This window comes from Megalobrama amblycephala, linkage group LG14 (assembly GCF_018812025.1).
Source record: "Megalobrama amblycephala isolate DHTTF-2021 linkage group LG14, ASM1881202v1, whole genome shotgun sequence".
NCBI lineage: Eukaryota > Metazoa > Chordata > Actinopteri > Cypriniformes > Xenocyprididae > Megalobrama > Megalobrama amblycephala.
In genome coordinates, this window is record NC_063057.1 from 11183612 (window position 1) to 11208168 (window position 24557).

Consider the following 24557-nt stretch of genomic DNA (forward strand, 5'->3'; position numbering starts at 1 on the left):
AAAAAGGCAAAATTGCTTATCTGCATCAATCATTTATACAAAGTGCACAGACACACTGCGTAATGTCCATTTCAGCATTCAGCAAAATCACAGAATGAGTGAGAAAATATTTGTGTGTACATTATATATATATATATATATATATATATATATATATATATATATATATATATATATATATACACACACACACACACACACACACACCTCTCCAAGAGTTTGAAACATCACTGAACAAAAAGTAATAAAATTAAAGCAATATAAATTAATGTAACTTTGCAGGCCTGCCTGTCTATAACACAAGAAAAACTATATGAAAACTTAAAAAAAAAAAAAAAAAGCTATGACCCGTGAACAAACATATCGGAATGAATCCAGCGGTGCCAGGTCCAAAGAATCACATGACTTGTGGATGGACCAAATTTCAAAAAAAAAAAAAAAAAAAACCATCAGCTAACCGTTATGGCCTCAAAGGAATGGCTTCTAATAACAACAGTTTAAGCATAAAGTTGTAGTGAAAAGTACAGAAATACATCTGAAATACGCCCACATCTGAACTCCATAGCAAGGCTTCATGTTTGCTTTATACAGTGGGTTTTTTCTACAAGAAACTTCAAATATGACCTTTGACTTATTCCGAAACATGACGTCAGCTACTATAAGTCGGCAAAATAAAATAAAACTGAATCACATTCTCTAGAATCCACTTTGATTTTGCCCACCTCGGAAATGTCTGATGGAATTTGTGCCAATCCTTTGTGTGGGGCATTCATGGGGATGTGAAATGTAAAATTAAAGATACTAGAGTTTGCCTTGACGAAAAATTAAAAGCAAAGAATATATTTAAAAAAAAAAAAAAAGAAGAGGTCTTTTCAATGGTTGCTTCATTTACCCCTGCTCACAAACTGCCTGTAAAAAAAATAAAAAATAAATACAAGGGTCTGTTTATCTACAACATATGACCCTGGGAAAAAAGAAAAAGAAAAAAAAAGGTATTATTAGCAACTCCAGCCACAGGCAATGTTACGTAACAAACTCGTTGCAAGAGAAAGAAACATTTCTAAATATCGTTCAAGTTATCTCCTGATATCCAGCACCTCTCCACGACTGCGACTTGACGTCCTTGCTCTTATGCCAATTTTTCCGTCATTCCATGCCACTGGTCCAAATATGGACCCTGTTTTCTGATTGGACAGTGCTGTGTGTTCTTCCCCTCCTGGGGCGGAGCGAAGGCGGGGCTTGTGCTCCAATATCATTCATCCCAACCCCATTCATCTTTCTTCTTGGGGAAATTTTTTTTATCCCCCTCCACAATCTATGCCTTTTTCTTTCCAGTGACCAGGCATCGGTTTATCGCGTCAGTCATTTTTTGTTCGCTGCATTATCGAGTTGTCCTATGTGATGTTTATGACATTTTTGTAAATTCAGCAATGACACCCTGCAGAGATCTTTTTATTTTAAAGCAATTCCATTGAGGCCGTAGCTCTTCGGGTAAAGAGGAAGAAAAACAGCACATTCTTTGAAAACTAGTCCTTTTCTGTGTTATGGATGAACCCACCGTAGGAACACAAGACGTCGTAAAAACTGACAAGGGATGGAGTTTTAGGATTTGCAGCACTATTTAAACGCTGAGAATTCACCTAAAAGGGGACACAAAGGACCAATTTTTATCAGTTTTCTTACCAATTAATGAAATACCAGTCAAAACGTACAACGTTTATCTCTGTGTACTTGCCATAGCCACCAGCCTGAATGGGCGTCTTGGGGGAAGCGCAGGCGTACAGGCTGAAGTCCTCCGTCTGAAAGCCAGCGCGGTTAAGGGACGGTTCAGAAGCGCTGCGGTGGATCTTGGGCAGAGAGCGTGCCAATAACTCAATGGAGGCCAGGATCTGCCATAAATAGATGATATATACACACATAAAATAAGATTTGGCAAGGATTTGGTAAAATGTGCTTGAAAGAAAAAAAAATTACGATCAGAATATTGACTTGCCTATAGATGCACAACATGCAATAAAATGTATATTCAAAAAATTTCAAATCAAAGTATATCAAATTCAAAGCTGCATTCTGTTAATGACACTCTAATGCCATCTTGTGGCAACATCCTTCAGCTTTCTCCAATTTGCCTGCCATCTGTCAAGGGCATGTAGAAGTCCAACAGGTGTTCACAACATTACCTGAGGGAAAAGAGGTCTCTCTTCTCGCTTTTTCTTCAAACAATCTGCCATAAGTCTTTTCATGGCCTTCGGGCAATTACTGCGCACTTTGCTCAGGTCAGGGGAAAGGTAACCCCGGCCAACCATAAAGATAATCTGGATTAAGAGAGATATTCAGATATTTGCAGTAATCCTTCAGAAAAGACTTGATTTATGTCATAGGCATCCTACTACTAGTACATTACACATACAGTACATTAACATTTTGAAGTAGGGATGATTATATAATCAAATTTAGACAATAAATTAGGGCAAAAAGGTCTCAAGGAGCAAAAAAACAATCACTGGTCATAAATTTCAATCATCTGAACTAATTAAATGCACTGATAAGAGGTTCACCTGGTCTCTGTTGTTGATGTTGGAATAAGGCAGAGCCCCTGACATGAGCTCATAGAGCACAATGCCGAACGCGTAGACATCCGACTGGAAACTGTATGGGTTTTTATCCTGCAGTCTGATCACCTCTGGAGCCTGGAGCAGACCAATTAGTCAGTCCAGATGCAAATGTCAGTGCAAAAGAAATACTCTTAGCTAGGACATGTGCCTTCACTCACCATCCACAAGATAGAGCCAGAAAGCTGCTCAAACTGGTGCGAGCCACTCCAGCGGGACTTCACTGTAGCCAGACCGAAATCACCGATCTTTACCGTTAGATCCTCATGCAAAAAGATATCTAGGGAGGTGGAGTTAAGGCTAATATAGAAGCGTATGTATGTGCACATAATTTCACATACCTATCAATAGTGATCTAAAAAGTTATATTTATAAAAATGTTTGGTTTTTTTTCTTCCAAGACATTTTCAAGCTACAAATCAGTCATTAATTACAAAGGATACTGTTACTCTTCAGATCTCTATGGATGATGGACTTGGCGTGCAGATAGCTGTGGATAAAAATTATGTAAAAGTGTTAAATGCATTATAACCTGAAGAGTTTAGTATCACGATGGCAGCAGGTTTCACGCTTTCTATTGAAGCCAGTAGACTAAATGGATTCTTTATTCCTAAACATTAGGATCCAGTGGATCCAGTGACTCACTCCATGCCCTGGGCTGTCTGACGGGCAATGTCAATCAGCTTGATCATCTCAAACTTGGTCTCGATGATGTGCAGGTGATGGTAGAGACTCGAGCCTTCACACCACTGTGTAACTATAGCCAGCTGGGGTTTGGTGGTGTAGCCCATGAAGAGCAGGATATTCACATGGCGGGTTTTCCTGTGGGAGATAAAGAATTTTCAATAAGCTTTGGTATAACTCTAGGGGCTGTCAAAAGTACCTGTACTTTGGTACCAAGTTGATACATTTTACTGGAAATACCAGTAATACCGAGTACTGGGTCAATCCAGTACCCGCTGATAGACGGCTTCTTTCAAACACTCATGTTTTTTTTTTGGTACGTTACCGAAATTGGTACCCAAGAAGCGTGAAATTTGACTGGTATTGGTATCGACAACTGAAATTTTGGTACCGTGACAACCCTAGGTAGCACATAGGTAGTCTCGTGTTTTTGAGATTAGCCTAACATTTAATGATAAAATATACAAAGTTTACAAATAATAAATGATTTTTTTTAGCAAATGTTCAAATACTAATCTGCAACTTAAACCTACATGTATAAAAACACTTTATGATCGTCATTTACGATTATGAAATGCATAATTGTTACAATATTTTCCTTTTTTCCCTGAATGTGTCTGAAGTTTCAGCTCAAAAGACCCCATAGATTGTTTTAAATTAATTTTTTTAACTGCCTATTTTGGGGCATCATTAACTATGCACTGTTTTTTCAGCGCGCCGCCCCTTTAATTCGCGTGCTCCCTGCCACACGAGCTCTCGATTATATTACAGCACATTTACAAAGTTCACACAGCTAATATAACCCTCAAATGGATCTTTACAAGATGTTCGTCATGCATGCTGTATGCATGCTTCGAATTATGTGAGTAAAGTATTTATTTTGATGTTTATATTTGATTCTCTATGAGTTTGAGGCTGTGCTCCGTGGCTAACGGCTAATGCTACACTGTTGGAGAGATTTATAAAGAATGAAGTTGTGTTTATGAATTATACAGACTGCAAGTGTTTAAAAATGAAAATAGCGACGGCTCTTGTCTCCGTGAATTCAGTAAGAAACGATGGTAACTTTAACCTCATTTAACAGTACATTAGCAACATGTTAACGAAACATTTAGAAAGACAATTTACAAATATCACTAAAAATATCATGCTATCATGGATCATGTCAGTTATTATTGCTCCATCTGCCATTTTCGCTGTTGTTCTTGCTTGCTTACCTAGTCTGTTGATTCACCTGTGCAGATCCAGACGTTACTGGCTGCCCTTGTCTAATGCCTTTCATAATGTTGGGAACATAGGCTGGCATATGCAAATATTGGGGCGTACACCCCGACTGTTACGTAACAGTCAGTGTTATGTTGAGATCCGCGTGTTTTCCGGAAGTCTTTTAAACAAATGAGATTTACATAAGAAAGAGAAAGCAATGGAGTTTGAAACTCAATGTATGTCTTTTCCATGTACTGAACTCTTGTTATTCAACTATGCAAAGGTAAATTCAAATTTTGAATCTAGGGCACCTTTAAGAACTTGGTTCACCTTTGGAGCACAAATTAAGATATTTTTGATGAAATCCAAGAGGTTTTTTAATCCTCCATTGAAAGCAATGTAATTACGCAATAAGCTTTTGTATAACTCTAGGGGCTGTCAAAAGTACTGGTACCGGTAAATTGTTGAATGAAGTCATTATTTTTGTTTTGTTTTTGGACCCAAAAAGTATTCTCGTCGCTTCATAACATTAAGGTTGAACCACTGAAGTCACGTCGATATTTTAACAATGTTTTTACTACTATTCTGGACCTTGAATGTGGTAATCAAGTTGCTTTCTATGGGGGATAAAAAAAAACCTCTCGGATTTCATCAAAAATATCTAAATTTGTGTTCCAAAGATGAACAAAGGTCTTACGGGTTTGAAATGACAAGACGGTAATTAGTAATTAATGACAAATTTCATTTTTGAGTGAACTGACCCTTTAAGAGGTCAATTTAAGAGTTTTTTTTATATGCAATTTAATTGTTTGTGAATTGAACTATTTAATTAAATTGTCCCCTTGTCCCCAACAATTGGGATAGTTTAAAACTCTTGATTATTTTCTTCTAAAAAAACATTAAAAAATAAATAAATAAATGGTATTCGTAATTAAAACAAACAAAAACTACATGAGTTGAACACTACCTGAAACCTTCAATTTGGACAAATACAGTCCCTGATTTTGAAATCATGAGCAATTTTAAGAAATATCTTACCTGAGGACACCCACTTCATTTTTAAAGGCCTGTAGCTGCTGTGGAGTGGGGGCTGTGACATTCAACATCTTTACCGCCACATCACCTGTGAGGAAGAGGAAGACAGACATTTAGACTTTTCTGTACATTCCTTATCAATCTGAAGTCCAAAGGCCGTTAATATTCTCACAGGACCCACCGTGCCACTTCCCCTTGTAGACTGTTCCAAAGGAGCCAGATCCTATCCGCTGGCCTAGGGTGATCTGACCTTCTGGGATCTCCCAATCATCGCTCGAGTCCCGTCGACCCAGAGTTTTCTACAGACCAAAATATTAGACAAAATAGATTAAAATGACCTTTGACCTGGACTAAATGTGCCAAGTGAGGTCAGAAAAATCACCATTTTATTGCGGTCCTCAGATGAAGACGATGGCTTCCGCTCCCTTGGTTGGCACGGTGATTTAGACACCTTCACATTGGGCAGGGAACCAGGCAGGGAGGCAGGAGGTGTGGCCGACAGGCCTGTTGTGGAGCCTGGCATTGCGAGAAGTCGAGAAACAACATAAAAAGTTACTTCAATGGGGAAAATGGGAGCCAAAGAAGAGAGAAACAGAATAAGAGGGGAAGGAGACAGAAGGAAAGGAATAAAATATTGTGTAGAGTCACATGGGGGAGAGAAAGAGAGGAAAGGGGTGAGTCACAGCCCATGCAGTGTGAAAAGAGGCTGTGAGCGAAGCATGCCTCAAATATAAGTATACTAAAAAAATCAAAGTCACATCCCCTCTCTTTCCAAAAAGCCAATATCTAAAAGTATATCAAAAATATATCACACAAATATGTATGCAAAAGTATTGTAAGTAGGGATGCACCGAAAATTCTGGCCAATACCAGTGTTGTTATTGTTGTTATAAAAATCATTAGTATAAATATTAGATTAAAAAAAAACTTAAATTAGAAATGTTACCTTAGCATAAAATAAAATGTTAAAGTACTAAATATACTAAAACTGATTTTAAAAAGCTAAAACTAAATAATGTTAAGCTGAATTGAAATATTTAAAAAAAAATGCTAACAAAAATGACAAAAGCAAATCAAATTACTAAACTTAAATTAAAATGAAAACTGAAAATCTAAAAATTAAAACTTATTTAGATAAAATAGTATTGAATTTGAAATAAAAAAAAAAATACAAAATTCTAAATAAAATTAAAAAAAAATTCAAAAAATTATAATATACAATATGAAATGTACATTTTGAGATTTGCTAAAGATTACATTTAACAGTGTTATTTAATAATTTTTTGTTTTAAACATTAACTGAAAGTGAGCTTTAGATAATGACAATGGCAATCTAAATTTAAAAAGGAGTAAATGGGCACACTTATATATACCCAATACTGACCTATATATTCAACACTGACCGATACATTATCATTTAAAAGAGAGGGACCTATACTTCTAAAATGTCTAAATTTGATATATGCACCATATATATTGCGCCTCACTAAGAGAGTTTGTAGTGTCGAGTTGAGAAAAAGTGATTGCAGCCCTTCATACATCAGTGAAAGCGCGTGTGTCAGAGTGGCAGAGAATGTGAAAATTTAAACAAGGAGGAGTGAAATACATCAACAAAGACAGACAGACAGACAGACAAGCAAAGGACGAGACAAGGTGTGGGACACAGCCACGCACAAAGGCCTATCTACCTCTGAACACTGGCTCAGGCTCAAAATCAAAGACAATGTCATTGGGGTGGGAGGACAGAAGGGGGCTTGAGGTCCGTGTTCGGTTCTTCCTCAAGCAGCGGGCTGGGTGTTGCGAGGGGGCTGCAGGGGGGAGAGAGACAGACACGGGATCACTGGCCCCCGAAGCTCAGGTGCACTTCCTGTCACCCACTACCAAAATCCTGTGTCTACTCTCAGAGCTTGATTAGAGATGATCAAGTGAATTACAGAGCCAGTTTTTATTTATATATGTCAGGGATAGTTCACTCAGAAATGATGATTATGTTATCATTTATTCACCTTGTGTCATTCCATTTCTTTTATGCTTTTAAATTTACATTTGTTTTATGGAAAAGAGCAGCTTGAACATTCTTCTAAACATCTTCTTTTATGTTCCACAGAGAGAAAAAAAATTGCACGGGTTTGGAACAACATGAAGGTGAGTAAATAATGACCGGATGTTTATTTATAATGTTCTGGGACATGTTTTGAAACAGAAAGGACAGGGGGTAGGTTTTGAGAACACCGATTAGGAATTAGTAGTTTACAGCAGGCCGCTATTGATAAAGAAAAGGGCAGAAGCAATTCACAAAGCGGACAGGGGAGAGAAAGGCCTGTTTGTCAGCTTTAATAGCAGGCAGGGTGAAATGGATCAGCTATCCCAAACTTCTAAGGCCAATGACACAGAGATAGCACAAAGACATGGGATGACGGAAAGCCATTTGAATTCAGTGTGTCTTAGTGTATGATTTCTGTTTCGGACAGCCCTTACCTCCATCTGACCTCGGTAAGCCTTGATCACGGATCAAATCCTGTACAGGAATAACACAGATTAGCAGGGACTTGGAGAGTCCGGGCCAATTGTAACTTTTGACACAAATGTTCCTTACGTTTTTTGGTAGTATAAGAAACAGAGACTTATAATAAACAAGATTATAATAAACTTTACAAAATAAATGGAGGTGATGCAGTGGTTGAGGGGAACTGTAACACTTAATATAAATACATTTATTAATAAATAATATTAATATAATGCATCTAAAATAAAAGCACACATCAATTATTATTATTATTATGTTAATATTTTGTCATATTACTAAATAGTTCACCTTTTATATAATATTCTTTTTTTTTTTTTAGATTCGGGAAGTGGGACCTACATTAGAATTATTAAAATTGCATTAAATCCCTTTGACTAAAATATATTTATCAGCTGTTCAACTGTCCAGTTCTCACGTCAATGTTGACCGGCTCGATGGTGTTGATATGGACGTTAGGGGCCGAGGAAGAGCGATCCCTCTGGCCAAACTGGTTGCGGTGGTCCTCCTCTCCAGGTCTGAAGGTTTGTGGGATAGGGATGGATTTGGACGGGGACACAGTAGGATGGCACAGAGACCTAGAGGAAAAAAAGACAGGAGATTTTGAATAGTGCATAATTAAAATCACTGTTAAAGTCACTAACACGCTAAAGTATATACTTTAGATGACCCTTACAATTTCCCAACTAAAAGACACAGCAGCAATAACTACACTGCAATTTAAATAGTAAAAATATTACATAACAAAACATGTATACACTACCATACAAAAGTTGGGTCCAGTAAGGTGTTTTTTTTTGTGTGCGTTTTTTTGCAAAAGATGATTCTGAATTTTGATTTCTGAAGCATCATGTGACACTGAAGGCTAGAGTATGGCTGCTGAAAATTCAGCTTTGCCATCACAGGAATAAATTACATTTTAAAGTATATTAAAATAGAAAAAAAAGTTATTTTAAATTGTGATAATATTTAACAATATTACTGTATTTTTGATCAAAATATTGCAGCCCTGGTGAGTGTCTTTCAAAAACATTTGTAAAAATCTTTAAATTTAAATAAATAAATAAATAAATAAATAAATATATAATAATAATAATAATATATAATAATAATATATATATATATATATATATATATATATATATATATATATATATATATATATATATATATATATATATTTTTTTTTTTTTTTTTTTTTTAATACATACATATATATGTATTAATAAGTGCTGTCAATCTATTAAAAAAAAGCTAATTGCACATTTTTTTTCTGTAATTGGAGTTTTTAATATTTTTATATTGTAATTTCACAGTTACTCTCCAAATTAATGAAGAAACAACTTAAATATTTGTTTAATGGCATCTTTTTATGAATGAAGGCCAATATCACCGATACTAATACTGGTACTGATATCTCTATAAAATAGATTTTTTTATATATTATATTAATATATATTAATTATAAATTCTTACCCAGTGGACTCGGATGGAGGGAGGGAGGGGCACATCTCTGAAATGGGTGTCGTGCCCTCTGATGACGCCTCCTCCTGGGTAATAGGGTGGTGCACCAGAAATTTTGATGCCAGCAGTAAACTGAACAAAAATATACATATTAATTAGAACAGTACAAACATATTATGCATAATTAATTACCCACAGCACAAAACTATACATAAGATGCAAAATATTCCAAATACAGCGAATAAAAATATAGAAGAAATAAACTTAGGCAAAAACATTGTTTTATTATTTAATTTAAATATTATGTACATGTTTTATTTCACTGTGTATTATGTGTGGATCAATTTTCACCCTTTAATGGATAATGCAGAAGTGAAAAAATTCCCATGAGCACTCACTCCAGCTGATCATAGTTGACACACATGAGCGGGACCTCTGTGCTGCAGCGCTGGTGGAACTTGTAGCCGCACGTCTGGCAGCGGAAGCCTTGAAACAACAACTTCCGGCAAAAGTCACAGAATGCCAGCGTGAAGAAGGTCTTTCGCACCTGTTTAGTCATAGAAATAATGCTCTGAGTTATTACGAAGAATCTGGATGTTTCCAAAGCACAATATATTACAGTCAAGGTGGATGAGAAAGAGGTCAGTGTGTCTTTAAGACACTTAAGAAAAGTAAAATCAAGAATTGAAATGACCACTCCTAAAACATGTCAACAGTTGGCTCTAACTTCCTCTTTGTCATTTCAGATCTATTTTAAGCCATAGCTTGTGGTCACTTTCATCATACTCACAAAATTATGGGTCGTCAGTGGCACATTCTCTAAAACCTCAACATGGAGCTCCTCCCCCGTCAACCAGGAAATGTCTGTGTCCCAGCCAATAGGCTTTTTCTCCCTAATGTGAGGGGCACAGACATTAAATGTGAAGTATGGTTGCCATTGTGACAATATTTTTTTTTTTTGCACTTGTGATGATTAAAACAGTTATTACCCATCCTGAACTCTGTAGACCGCACAGCATTCTGGGATCAGGCCTCGCATCATCAGAGCCTTCTTTAAGGAGTCTCTCACAGTCATCCCACAACGAGCTGGAACCTGAAACACATACATAAACCACTTACTCAAGTAACTTTCATCTCCGTACAGTGAGACTGTGTGGTTACATCTGGGCACGTTTGATTTCTTGGCTCCTATTCATATGGCCGCTTCCCTTTGCTAAACCAACAGAGACAAGCTGAGCAGATAATCAAAATAAAGGGGGTCACCTATATTCGCTCATTTCCCATGGACTCCCACCGCTCTACAATCTGGTTGGAGTGGAAATTCCTTTCAAAAACCTCTTTTTAAAGCCCTGCCTGAAACCTTAATGTGAAATATTGTCAAAATATTCTACCATCTCCATTCATGACAGAACTTCTCAAATCGCCACTATTATATTAGTATTGTTTACATACTATTATAGTATTTATATAGTTGTACGGACTATTTTTATGGTACTTTTTTCCTTCCTACTTTTTTAGTTTTGTATGAAAGAGAGAAGCCTGGACATTCTGCAAAATATCTCCTTTTATATTCTACAGGGGGGAAAAATACAAGTTTTAGACAACAAGAGGAAATAATGGCAATTTTTTGTCCTTTTAGGTTTTTACTGGGCATGTGAATCAATTAAAAGTTAAAAAAAAAAATTATATATATATATATATATATATAGCGGATATAATGTGTAAAAATGTAATGGGGGTATTTGTGGGTTCTGATAATGCCAAATGTCTTATCAGTTAAAAGTGGCCTACATTATTTTAAATATATCTAGTCAGTGACAGAGTGCAAGCATATTCATCTAAAATAATTCTGTATTTTCAGCTACAGAGTCATGAATATTTTTATTCTGGTGTCACCACTGTCCTGTGCATTGGGTTACCAGCACCAAGTCCAAGCCTATTCATTTCCACCCCCAATGTAATACCCAAAATATCAACAATAATTTTTTTTTTAACCTTTTACCATGTCTTGGAGTATCGTAATAATATTGTATCTTGATATGTATCGAATCGTGACATGAGGGTATTGTTTTACACCCCTAATATAGCAAAACAGTACCAAGTATTCAGCAACAAACAATATCCAGCAACAACTCACCACCGTCCTCTGTTTGTTGGGCAGGAAAACCCTTACGATGGGTTTCTGGGGGGAACGGGGATTCCCTCGTGTTGCGTCAGTGGGGGTCTGCAGGACAGCCAAGGTGTTTGGGGCAATGGGAGCACTTTGGGCACCCGGTCCCTTCACATCCAGCAGGGTGGGTGTCGGCGAGGAGCAGAACTCTGTTCCGTTTCCAATGGCCTCCAAAAGCTGCTGTTCCCGTTGCTGTAATGCATCCAGCTTACTAGTGTACTCCTCATAGGCCTGTGGCGTGGAGGAAATAAATCATTAAGACTTTATGAACGTTTCGCATAAATGCTCATGTTTTGCACCTGTTGGAGGATAAAGATCTGAGGTTACGCATTAGCTGTTATTGCATACACAAGAGGGGTAATTTTACAGCTTCAACAAAATACTTCATCAGTTCTTTTCCTCCTTTGAATTCATTCAGAAATTTGAATTATTTGCCAAAATCCCTAGACAGGCAGATACCCATCCAAGCAGCATCTTAACTGTCATGGTGTGACGATGTTTTATGTAGGCAACAACTATCGTTTCATAGAAGAGTTTTCCGCTAGAATGTTGCTAAGCTAAGTACTCTAATAAGCATAAAAAGTAAATATTAGGGAAATTTTTTATTTTATTTTTTATAACTATTGAATTATATTTCAGATCATTTCTGTCCACCAACTTGCATGGATTTCTGCTCTTGGCTTGTTGCAGTGCATTATGGGATGTACACTTTGACCAAACAAGACATCTTAAAGATGCTTAACTTTTAAAACAGCCTTTGTGTTGCCTATGATGCCTTAAAGTAGACCGTGTAAACCCAGCCTGATCTGCCGGCGATTTGATTTCGCCCGGCAACTCGGTCTGGAAACCCGTACATTCATTTCTGCTGCATCTGTTACACTTTTGCGGGAACCAATCACAGACTGGCTTATCCACCTTGCTCGCTATTAGCGGTACAGAGCTCTTTCTACGGCTCTGGGCGGTTATAACACGATGACGTCTCTCGCATGACCGTCAATCCAATTCCTTTTAACCTCTCAATGATGCTAAATGACTTCTTTAGTTTAGCAAACAAATCGCTCGACTGGGTGTAAATACCACTCGCTTTCATGGTTTTTTTGCACAACCTGCAAAAATCGCTCGATGCCATTGCTGCTTCTGAAAATATCGCTCTGCAAAGTACGTTACCCGGATCGTTGATCTGATTGGTTGAAGGACTATCCAATTGCGTGAATAATGCTCGTTGATCACGCCTCTTGTGCAGTAGGAAATACATAGCAAACTCCCCAGACCAATGTTCAATTTTAAATTGAGCTTGGTCTGGTGATAGCCAGACAAGCCTTAAAGTGGAACACAGTAAGATTTGCGAAGCTCCCCCTACAGGTTCCTTCAGTGAATCACACTGTCGTAAATACTCCAAACGCAGCTCTGAACTACAACGACTACAACGCTCACCATCGCAGTAATTTTGCAAATACAGTACAAGAAATCTTGATGGAGGTGGGTAATTTTCGAAATTGTCTTATAAAGTCATAATATATACATTGTTTTTGAATTACCGTAAAGCATTTTGTCACTCTCGCATGAACGTGAACATGAGGCGAGATTGTGTCGGGTCGGCGCAGCTGAACTTGCAAGTGCTGTTTTCTGGCGTAGACGTGCCAGAGGGGGTTAGTGCACGCCTCAAACACACCACTACAAGTCAATTAACCATCTTAAGGACTTAGAAAGTTCTGCTTTAAAATGCTGCCTATTTAGACAGCTCACTAGAGTTTAGAACAAAGCCCAAAAGTTAACTAAAGAAGATGGTATCAAAATATCACTTCATTTATTATATTCTTCATTTAGAACATCAAAATCAACATCAAATGAACATCAAAACTTTCACATCACACCCATGACAGCAACTCTTTGTCAGGCCAACTCACCTCCAGGTATATAGATGGCGGATTGTGTTCTCCTCCAAACTTATCTAAAAGGGCTTCTAGGTGCTCCTGCGTTAACTTAATCATCTGTTTGATGTTCCATATCTGCAAAGAAAACGACAGTTATCAAACCAGAATTTCCCAGCTTCCTTTTTATGAGCAGGTTCTACTGATTGGCCAAGTGTTTGAGCTGATGCCTTTGAATGAAGACCCTTACAACTGTGCTAAATCTAATAAACACAGAATCACTTGCTTGTCTTCACTAAGCTGTAAAAACTGACACTCGATGGCTGTCTCTGGCCCTGCCCACAGAAAATGTGCAATATTAATTAAGTCTGAGGTGTGAAGTAAGTGAGCTCTAGCAAAGAAACAGCTTCAAAAAGCATCAGCTTGCTTCAACTGAAGAGTGTATTACATTTTGTTAAATGCTTTGTCCAGTCCTTAACTTAATTTGCTGAGACAATTTAATGCCGTTTATAGTTTTATTTTCCCAAAAAGCATGAACACTGCACTGCACAACATGATGGCACTATCTAAATGCCAGTTCACCCAAAGAACGGTAACTATATTAGCATCCACACCAACGCACGATTTCGGTTTATGATAAGCGTGTGCTGCAGGATCGATTCTGATTGGTTGTCAATGTTTTTATCGTTGATTAGCTAGAAAAAAAAAATTGTTCTGGAAGTGATTCCAACAATATTGTTTATCTGAAGTTATCATTATATTTGTGGTGTGGACTGCTATTCTTTAGAATGATTTTTAAAGCTATATCTTTATCGTTAGCATCCTTTGTGTGAACATGCCTTTACTCTGAGCATCACAAACAACCTGACAAAACAACACTGGCTCAACCAATGGTGTGCATTTGAGGGCGGGGCTATCTTTTTTTCAAACCTAAGGAAGCAGGGGAGATCTTCAGGAAACCCGTTTTTTTTTTTTTTCTTTCTTCCCCCCTTCTTTTTTTTCCCAATTCTGTTTCGTGACACTTTTTGACAGGAGATGGATAATCTAAAATTTTTAGTTGTTGAAGATTTTATACATTTTAATTAATTTTTATACATTTTATACATTTTAATTAATTTTAATTATAGCACATTTTTAGAACAATTGATGTGCATAAGGTCATGATTAGCTTTGTTTCCAATCCACCTATTTTTATGAGAATTTTGGGATATTGCAGGGAAAAAAAAAGCACTGGATGAAAACACTACACGCGCATAAATTCTAAAAATGTGCACAAAAAACTCTAATGTTGGATAACTCTGAAATGACTGAGCCAAAGTTTGTCATAAAAAAATGGTTGGCTATAATGACCTCCCAGAATTTTCTCACATGATTGCGTTCCCAAACACCAGGCATCCACCTCCAAATGCAAGATACCTGACAGCATTTATTGCGTTTCGCCTGTGCACTCTGAGGCTCAAGTAATTTAAGGTGTACGGGGAAAAAAAGCCACAGTGGCTTCCCGGATTGCACCAACTTCTAGTTATTACAGATATACTGTATTTTGCGCTAATTTCCCAGGAAGTGACGATTTCATCACATGGGATGGAAAGGTGCTTTATATTCTACAATATTCCAAATTTTTCACGCATAAGTTCATGGAATAAACTGCAATTTGAAATAAAAAAAAAGTACTACTATATCCAACTTTATAAGCGTTTCTCTCGTAATTCAAAGTACTACAAAATTATAGCCTATTTTGCAATGGGTTGCAAGCATTTGCTCAAGGAAACATCAAAGCAAAGTTCTGTTCCAAAAAACCAATAAACATTTTTCAAATTTGCCAAGAAATACAAGCAGCATCATAAAATACTCCAAGTTCGCTGGAAAACGTCCCGGCCAAGTGAACACAATCTGACAGTGTACAAAGCTTTACAAGTAAACTTTATTATGATCACCATTTGGAGAAACAATTTTCCAGCAGACTGTCAAGAAACTTGGAATGCCTCTTGAAATAACTTTAGTTCTGATTAAAAATCCTGCATTCCTAGTCAAGCTGCCACTTGATTCCTAATCAACTGTGCAGATAAACTGGCTCTACTAGTCAAATTAGTGCAAGAAATGGCTAAAAGGCACCTGTGACAAGGGACTTTCTCAGAAGTCTTGCCAGTATAAACTCCTGACAGACAAAGATTGCTGACAGCTTCTTAAACAGACATTTGTTACAAGCCTTTCTTTTAAAGCAGCAAACCCCATGTGGTAATATACTCCGTGTTTCCAACATGATGCAACATAACCAAGACAGTTTAAAATAGCTCAATACATGTGAAATACTTGCAAGCATCCATAGCTCCTCTACAAAGGGAAAGTTCACCCAAAAATGAAAATTCTTTCATTATTTACTCATCCTCATGTCGTTTCAAACCTGTGTTAATTTCTTTCTTCTGTAGTACACAGAAGCAGATTTTTTAAAGACCGTACTCTGGTTTTATTCCCCATAAAATTTAATAGAAGGGAACTATAATTTCTAAATGTACGCAAAGACCATATTATATTCCAAGGCTTCTAAATCCATACAATAGCCCTGTATAAAGAACAGACAGAAAATGAAATCGTTACTCACTGAAATTATTTATTTGAATAATTCATAAATTAATGATTGATCTATTTCTCAAGTTCAATTCGAACCACTTGTGACAGTTAATAGTCCATTGAAGATTTTATCATTCACATTTTTGGGCAAATTATTCCTTCAACATTCATGCTGAAAACAGATTCTAGGTCAAAAGTTTTTAGAAAATGCCACAGCATAACCCATCTAATTATTGGGATTGGGAAGACATATGGTGTACACTACGTGCTTATGCCACTGACCATCAATAAAACTGGTAACTAGGTTTATGGACGGTTCAATCAGATGAAATCATGCTCCACTGTTCAACTTAAGAGTGAATTCAGCGCTCAAAAGTATGAGTAAAATCAAAGTAAATATATAGCTACTTTTATAAAACAGCAAGACCCATGTATAATCAGATAGTATAACCCAGCAGTAAAATTAATCTAATTACCATTAAGCACTCCTATAATGATAACTTACACAAGCTTCCCTTTAATCCAACTAGTCTGCCAGCAAAATAGATAAGCTGTTTCCTGAATAACCAGGTTTGTGACCTGTTCCATGACGGTGTAAACTTTTTTTTTTACTTTCCAGATTAAACAGAATGAAAGGATGCCCTGCTGGTAAATCCATCTCAAGTTGGTAGCACTGTTTTGAAGCAAAGTAGATGGTTTCTTGATTGCTTGAGAAGACAGAAACCAGCTGAAATGTTCCAAAAAAAAAAAAAAAAAAACAGCTACCAGTTAGTCAAACTGTTTTTGGAACATTGTAGTTGGGATCTAGTTTGTAAACAGCCAACAAACCAACTACCAGCTGATAATACCAGCTTAAGGTGGTTTCTGGAACATCGTGGATGGTCGACCAGCTAATAACCAGCTTGGACCATGTTTCTAAACACAGCTACTAACTTAACCTGGATATTCCTGCAAGGTGCAGAATGTACCCACTAATACCCCAGTGTACATCTAACAGCAAAGGCCCCTTTACAACAGCAGCAGCAGCAGCAGCATAGGTGATTTGTGCAGACAGACAGTTGACAGCTTAGAAGAAAGAAACACAATGCAATAAAAAAAAAAATGAATATAGAACGTTCGCAGGGCTCAATGCACGAGCACAATGACATCACTGCAGATTTAAATGTAAATGTAAATGCATTCGACTCGCAGAACGCGCCAGCTGGTGACACAAAGGAGATAAAACAATGCACGCGAGCAGTTAATATATTCCCCGTTGCATCTGTAGTTTCCCATTAATACGATGCATCCCAAGGTGAGATACGTAGCATGCATGCGATGCAGCGGGGTCTGGGGGGGAAATAAAGCCAATGAAACACGAACAGGCCTTCTGATAAACATTGGCTCAGAGAACTGCAATGAGAGAATTATAAATGGCGTCATTCGGAAATGCACCTTGCGAAAATGCATAAGCGCACGATATAAGATTTGGTCGACTTATATATTTGTGCATCATCTCGCGCCCCTGCAATGCATTGCATCCCCCCACGATCCGTATTACAGCCGGTGTTTCCTGAACATCTCCATCCAGCCCAGCTCCGCTCAACAGCCGAGCTCTCCTTCAACCCTGACTCCCCCATTGTACCTCCTCGGGAATGTCCTGTTGACATTCGGGGTTTGCCGCTCCTCCGGGACAGGCGGATTCGAGCCCCGCGCCCAGCTCGTCTAGTCCCGGGTCCCGCTCCGGATCGCGGTTCATGCTGTCTCCGTTGAAGACGGGCGGTGGGGACTCGGCGCTGCTCAACGCCGCCATTTTAAACCACGAGAAACTGAGTGGAAAATAATAGAGGAAAGAAACAGAGACAGGAGGGGGAGACAGATTCACCAAATGTAAACCCGTGGAGGGGTAAATGGGGATACAATGCTCTAATATTAAAGTGTAAATTCTAAAATAAGTAAGTCACAGTTTTGTTTCTGCCATGTCTTTCATTCTACTTGAATTATGTTACCGGTAGGTTATCTAATAGACCATTTAATTGCAGCTGTTTCATCTAGTAACTAATTTTAAACAAAAAGCTCTGCATGTAAACTTTAATATTTATGTATATTACCTATAAAGAATATACAGAGTTTATCTAACATGACTTGTCATTTGGCCAGACGTGTACAAAGTAACGTTACTGAGAAAGCATAGTGTATCATATTTCATACACTAATGTCTAAGATCTCTAATATCAGCATCATCAAACCTGTTGTTCAATTCTGTTTGAGAAACATTAATTTGTTTCTCTTAATCATGATTGTATTGCAATACATTATGTTTTGCCCCCACATTTAAAACTAAAGCTTTGCTCATAAAACTAAGCATTTAAATATCATCTATTATTGGGAGATAGAGAGTGACAGCTGATATTTATATACATTTTATATAAGTAGACTGCTACACTGTCATAAAAATCTAATTGATTTACCTTACTAGCTATCAGAATTTCATATAAAGAATAAATAACAACTGCATCAAATTAAATATTGAGGTTTTTCTCCTTGAGTAATCATTTGTAGTATTTTTTTTAATTCACTGACAATATCAAGAGTCAAGTTCTCAATGACCATGTTCACATGCATATGAAAAGTTTGATTAATACCTAAATACAGCTGCTTCAGGATCAATGTCCTGACAATGTAAGGACACATCAGATGAAATTGTAAAATCTTAAATGCTGCAGTTGTTTTTATAGTCATTTATAGACTCATCGCCAACTATGTTCACACACTGATTCAAGATCATCTATCTATATTTAAGTCAAAGATTTTAAGCCAAAGACTGCGTTGTGGTGACTGAGATGTCTGTTCCCTAGAACCAAAAGTATGACCATAGTTGTGTCCAAATATAGTTCACACTGAAACTAATGTTATTGGCTGAAAAGTTCAGCCAGGAGAGTAATTTGATTAGTAAAATGGACAAAAAGTTATATGTCATGATGACCTGCAAAAATGTACTTTGGAGGTCTATATGAAACTGTACAGAATAGGAAGTATATTTAGTTTCGATACTGCATGAGTAAATTACAAATATCCAAAAATAATACTTAAAGTACTGTTTTCTCATTGTTATTTATGATGCATGTTGTCGTTCTCAATTATTGTAGTATTCGAATGTTGCTACGGTTTTGTTTTTGTTTATGCAGTATCATCAAATGTTCATTGTGTATAATGTAAGCCTTTATATAAATTAAATGTATTAATTTGTTTGACAGAATTAGTGATTAAGGAACTGATGACCCTCTTGTTCCTGTTATTCTTGGAGAAAGATGTGATTATTTTTTAAAAGATGCAATTTTATCATCTTTATCATATTGGGGATAAAAAAAAAATTACCCAATATAGACGGATTCACAAAATGGCATGTCATCCACAATCAATGTTGTTGCTACATAAATGCACCATTTCTAACATGGTCCTGCAAAATTTCCATTATGGGTCAATAACAATATGTGGCGTATTGATTTGTGGGCACAAATGTAACAACTGAATAGGAATTATTTTATGTATTTAGTCAATGAATTGGCTTTTCTTTCTTTATAACATTCCACAATCCATGAAAATTGTCTTCTCGTGATGCTACGCAATGGCGTTTTAACATGCATCTGTAACAAAACAAAGAAGAAGAATAAAAAAAACTTCATGCTTGTGCGCTAATGGTTTATTATCCCTTTCAGAAAAGGATAGCTCACCCAAATATGAACATTCTGTCATCATTTACTTACCCTCAGGTTGTTTTAAACCTGTATGAGTTTCATTCTTCTGCTGAACACAAAGGAAGATTTTTTGAAGAATTTCCCCCATACTGTTTGGTTCCCATATTCTTCAAAACATCATCTTTTGTATTCAGCAGAAGAAAGAAATTCATACAGGTTTGGAACAACTTGAGGGTGAGTAAATGATAGAATTTTCATTTTTGGGTGAACTATCCCTTTAAATAATTATTTTCTTTCAATGTAGTCTTAGAAAAACAAACCTATAAAAGGTGTTGGTGAGGTAATCTGAGGATTTTACAAGTTGGAAAACTGACAAAAAGCATATATATATATATATATATATATATATATATATGGCTAAATGAAGATGCAAATTGTACAAAAATTCATATTTAATTTCCATCACAGACATCATGTTTGTTTTGTTTGTTTTTTGTTTCACCACAATCTCTGCTGATGTAATGTTGCCACTGTCATAAACATTGTCCTGTTGTCCATACAGGTATTTAGCTCAGTTTCTTCATCAGTTTCTTAAGTGTCCGTTCATAAATAGCTGAAATGCGTTGGTCTACTTCTTCTTTGTGGCTCTCTTCCCTTCTCCCTTCTTAGGTTTTCCTTTCCCCCGTAGTTTCCTCAAGCGCCTCATTTCCTCCTTGAAATCTTGATGCTCATCCCTAAAACAAGACCAGAAAAATGTCATCTACAAAAATTTAAAGATAATATGTTCATAGGTGCACTATAATCTTAAGCCAGAGCCTACCTGAAAAGCCCTAAATATCTGAGCTTCTGGGTCATTGAATAGTAAATCTTGTGCGGGGGGTACCAGTCATACACTTCTGTTCTCTGGGCCAGAGGGGGTTCTTTAAAAAACCCTACCACTCTCATAGACTTGGAGTCTGTGTGACGGGACACATCTCCAAAGATTCGGGCGCTCAGACGGGCCATGCGCAGGGCATAGTTAGAAAGACCTGCCATCTTCACCTGACAGAGAAAACACAGATAAATGCATAAGTTAAATGACTCGCGCATGCATTATTATAGATAGACAGACAAATTTATTAATGAGTCCGTAGTTGTTTTGTAGATACCTGGAAGATAATTTATCCAAATGTTGTCTGCTTACCCTTTAATAAAATCCCGAATGAAGCAGGTTGAGGTCCAAAAATATAGACTTTATTATAAAGGCATGTGGACATTAGATACTGAACAATTTGGACTACTCAGTAACTAGTTTTAAATACTCGTTTATGGTTAGTTGACAGTTCAACCTTCATACGCTCAAACACACATTGGGGAACATGAAAGATGCGCATGCGCGGAGCAGGTCAAGCACTTCCTCTTATCCTACTGTCTCTCAGGTCCTTAAAAACAGTAATATGTTACATGTCATTTAATACAGCAAGTAAAATTTATTTTACTCGCCTCTATTTTCCCCCGGGTTAAAATTTACAAAGCTAATGAGAAGACCTTTTTGTAATAATATGACTTATTGGTGCTACAGATTTTTTTATTTGTAAAAACTGCTCCTTAAAGGACCTGGATATTGACGACATTTCATTACAAAATAAATGAGATTTCGTGTAGTGATTCGTGACTTAATCTTAACTTAGCTAAATATTACATTTAACAGGGTTACAGTAGCTTTTTTGGTAGCCTCTTTACTGTAAAAAAAAAAAAAAAAAAAAAAGGTTTTGTGCATCACAGGAAGTTGTACGCCTGCGTATTCATTCCGTATGCGAATATTTGACAAGATAAAAGTTCTGTCTTAGTAACTGCTTTACATAATCAAAGTTTATGATTATGTTATGCAATCATTTTATCATTTAAAATAACTTTTATTTTTATTTAAATTTAACAAGAAGGGATACACAGTTTCTTTATTAAATGTGTACAAGTTCTTCTACCTAAAACCATTATCATTAGACTATGTGAAGTATTGTGCACAATACAATTATTATTTTATTTAAATTTATTTAAAATTGTTTAAAATTATTATTACCAGCCAAGGGCTGTGTGACATACACTATAGATTTGCTGTGATATCTTTGTTCACTAGATGGCGATATATGCATTAAAGACATTAAAACAGAAAGAGGCACTGAAACAGACATATGATATAAATAAATAAATTGATGGACAGCTCTCTGGATTAGCATGACAATCACGTTTTTCTTTTCCTTCCAGAGGATGTATCTATTAACACAATTCTGGGGACAAAAAAGGAACAAGATAACACATCCTCAAATAGCACAAGACAAATTGCCTTGTGTATCGGCTGCATTTTTCAGATTACATTGTTCAGTTTTCACTGTTAGCTGCAAATAAGTTCCAAACAAACTTTGCCTCTCTTAAAATGTAATTAAAATTTAGCTGTCAAGCTGTCATTCATACTGTTCCAGAGACAATTACAGTGCGACAGAACTCAATAAAGAAAAGACATCTTGGAATATGTAATAATAGTCAATCCGATGCAAGACAATATTATGCAGTTTCAGACCCATTTTGCAAATTATGTCACACTCAGTATCTGTCAATAGCAGCTATCGCCAACCGTGGCATAAAGATCCACTTAAATAGTTTTCCTAAATTCTGTTCACTTCTACATAGAAGGACAAATTCTTGAGTTTTAAATACAGAACATCTCAAGTTTTATGTTTCACAGTCTATATATTTTTTTTGTCATGCAAAATAATAATATATTCTCTATTGTTAACTTTATTGCATGTTGTTTTAGTAAGGAAACATGTAAAATTGCAAATAAGGTCCCATTAGTTAAAGGGTTAGTTCACCCAGAAATGAAAATAATGTCATTTAATACTCACCCTCATGTCGTTCTATACCTGTAAGACCTTCATTCATCTTCAGAACACAAATTAAGATATTGTTGATGAAATCCGATGGCTCAGTGAAGCCTCTATTAAGAGCAAAGCTATTCAAACTCTCAAGGTCCATAAAGGTACTTAATGAAACAGTTCATGTGAGTTCTGTGGTTCTGTCTTAATATTATAAAGCGAAAAGAATACTTTTTGTGTGCCAAAAAAACAAAGACTTTTCAACAATGTCTATATGGGCCGAGTTCAAAACACTGCTTCGGAGCTTTACGAATCGAATCAGTGAATCGGAGCGCCAAAGTCACGTGATTTGATCTGTTTAGCCGTTTGATAGGAGATCCGAATCACTAATTCGACACAAAAGATTCATAAAGCTCAGAAGCTTCATGAAGCAGTGTTTTGAAATCGGCCCATATATATATTGTTGAAAATACGTTATTTTGTTTGTTTTTGTTTTGGCGCACAAAAAGTATTCTTATCGCTTTATAATATTAAGATAGAACCACTGAACTCACATGAACCGTTTTAAATGTGTTTTATGGACCTTGGGAGTTTGAATGGCTTTGCTCTCTATAGAGGCCTCATTGAGCCATTGGATTTCATCAACAATATCTTAATTTGTGTTCCGAAGATGAATGAAGGTCTTACAGGTGTAGAATGACATGAGGGTGAGTAATAAATGACATTATTTTCATTTTTGGGTGAACTAACCCTTTAATGCATTAATTAACATTAACAATGAGAAATAAATTTGTTCAGTACTTATTTATATTTGTTAATAAATATTCTTATCAAACTGTTCATTATTAGTTCCGGTTATTTCAAGTCCATTAACTAATATGAACATATACAACATTTGATTTTAATAATTTATTAGTAAATGTTGAGACTGAAATTAAGAAATGCTTTAGAATGTTTTTCATTGTTAGTTTGTCAATTAATGTAAGACATTGAAAAGTGTTACCAAAACATTATAACCAAGAAATCGCATATCAAATGTGAACCGTGTATCTAAAACATTTAATAATAACAATAAATGGCCTGCTAAGTGTTGATGTTCCATTATAACGGCATCTTTGCTCATATAGGTTATATTAAAGGGTTAGTTCACCCAAAAATGAAATTTCTGTCATTAAGTACTCACCCTCATGTCGTTCCAAACCCGTAAGACCTTCGTTTGTCTTCGGAACACAAATTAAGATATTTTTGATGAAATAGGGTATCTGATCCACACATAGTCAGCAACGACATTGCACCCTTTGAGGTCCAGAAAGGTACTACAGACATTGTTAAAACGGTCGACGAGACTACAGTGGTTCAACCATAAAGCGACGAGAATACTTTTTGCACGCAAAAAACAAAAAAAAACGACTTTATTCAACAAATTCTTCTGTCCCGTCATACTGCTACATTATTTTCGTTGCAGCGCTTCAGTGTTTATGTCTGAGTGTGGGCTCAGGATGTAAACACTGAAGCTTTGCAACGAAAATAGCATATCAGTATGACGAATTTGTTGAATAAAGTCATTATTGTTGTTTTGTTTTTGCGTGGACTATTTTAACGATGTCTTTACTACCTTTCTGGACTTCAAAAGGTGGCTTCAGTATGTGGTTCAGAAACCCTCATATTTCATCAAAAATATCTTAATTTGTGTTCCGAAGATGAACGAAGGTCTTACAGGTGTGGAACGACAGGGTGAGTAATTAATGGTAGAAATTAAATTTTTGGGTGAACTATACCTACACACAAGTACATGAGTCCCAATATCTGAAGGCTGTGTGGGCAACAATAAAACAGAAAACGCTTACAATGGCCCCACTGCCTGCACAGATGCCACCACTCTCATTCATTA

General features: G+C 36.4%; 2 protein-coding genes across 4 annotated transcripts; both read right to left on the minus strand.

Moving 5' to 3' along the window:
• Nucleotides 1-213: 213 nt before the first annotated feature.
• Nucleotides 214-18594, minus strand: braf (B-Raf proto-oncogene, serine/threonine kinase). Of its 2 annotated transcripts, XM_048156978.1 has the most exons (20): nt 17762-18594; nt 13603-13704; nt 11663-11926; nt 10515-10618; nt 10316-10418; nt 9924-10072; nt 9538-9657; nt 8480-8639; nt 8016-8055; nt 7226-7345; nt 5920-6053; nt 5719-5836; nt 5541-5625; nt 3258-3434; nt 3056-3102; nt 2774-2892; nt 2559-2690; nt 2181-2315; nt 1736-1889; nt 214-1640 (listed from the first exon to the last, which is right to left on the minus strand). In XM_048156978.1, the coding sequence occupies exons 1-20, from the start codon at nt 17927-17929 to the stop codon at nt 1618-1620; spliced, it is 2454 nt and encodes an 817-aa protein (XP_048012935.1). In that variant the 5' UTR covers nt 17930-18594; the 3' UTR covers nt 214-1617. The 2 variants fall into 2 exon arrangements, with proteins under 2 accessions (XP_048012935.1, XP_048012936.1); XM_048156979.1 differs by lacking the exon at nt 7226-7345 and having other exon boundaries at nt 17762-18587.
• Nucleotides 18595-20251: 1657 nt separating this feature from the next.
• mrps33 (mitochondrial ribosomal protein S33) lies at nt 20252-21188 on the minus strand. 2 transcript variants are annotated; one of them, XM_048156983.1, is made up of 3 exons: nt 20998-21188; nt 20635-20854; nt 20252-20548 (listed from the first exon to the last, which is right to left on the minus strand). In XM_048156983.1, the coding sequence occupies exons 1-3, from the start codon at nt 21068-21070 to the stop codon at nt 20443-20445; spliced, it is 399 nt and encodes a 132-aa protein (XP_048012940.1). In that variant the 5' UTR covers nt 21071-21188; the 3' UTR covers nt 20252-20442. The 2 variants fall into 2 exon arrangements, with proteins under 2 accessions (XP_048012940.1, XP_048012941.1); XM_048156984.1 differs by having other exon boundaries at nt 20635-20855; nt 20963-21188.
• Nucleotides 21189-24557: the final 3369 nt, after the last annotated feature.

Excerpts from the sequence above, each read along its gene's own strand:
- braf (XM_048156978.1), bottom strand. The coding sequence starts at position 17,929 with ATGGCGGCGTTGAGCAGCGCCGAGTCCCCACCGCCCGTCTTCAACGGA. Across the intron at positions 5,837-5,919 it reads CTGAGGACCGCAATAAAATG|AAAACTCTGGGTCGACGGGA; the intron begins GTGATTTTTCTG and ends TTTGGTCTGTAG. Across the intron at positions 2,893-3,055 it reads TAGAGATCTGAAGAGTAACA|ATATCTTTTTGCATGAGGAT; the intron begins GTATCCTTTGTA and ends CCACCTCCCTAG.
- mrps33 (XM_048156983.1), bottom strand. The coding sequence starts at position 21,070 with ATGTCCACATGCCTTTATAATAAAGTCTATATTTTTGGACCTCAACCT. Across the intron at positions 20,855-20,997 it reads ATTCGGGATTTTATTAAAGG|TGAAGATGGCAGGTCTTTCT; the intron begins GTAAGCAGACAA and ends TTCTCTGTCAGG. Across the intron at positions 20,549-20,634 it reads AGATATTTAGGGCTTTTCAG|GGATGAGCATCAAGATTTCA; the intron begins GTAGGCTCTGGC and ends GTCTTGTTTTAG.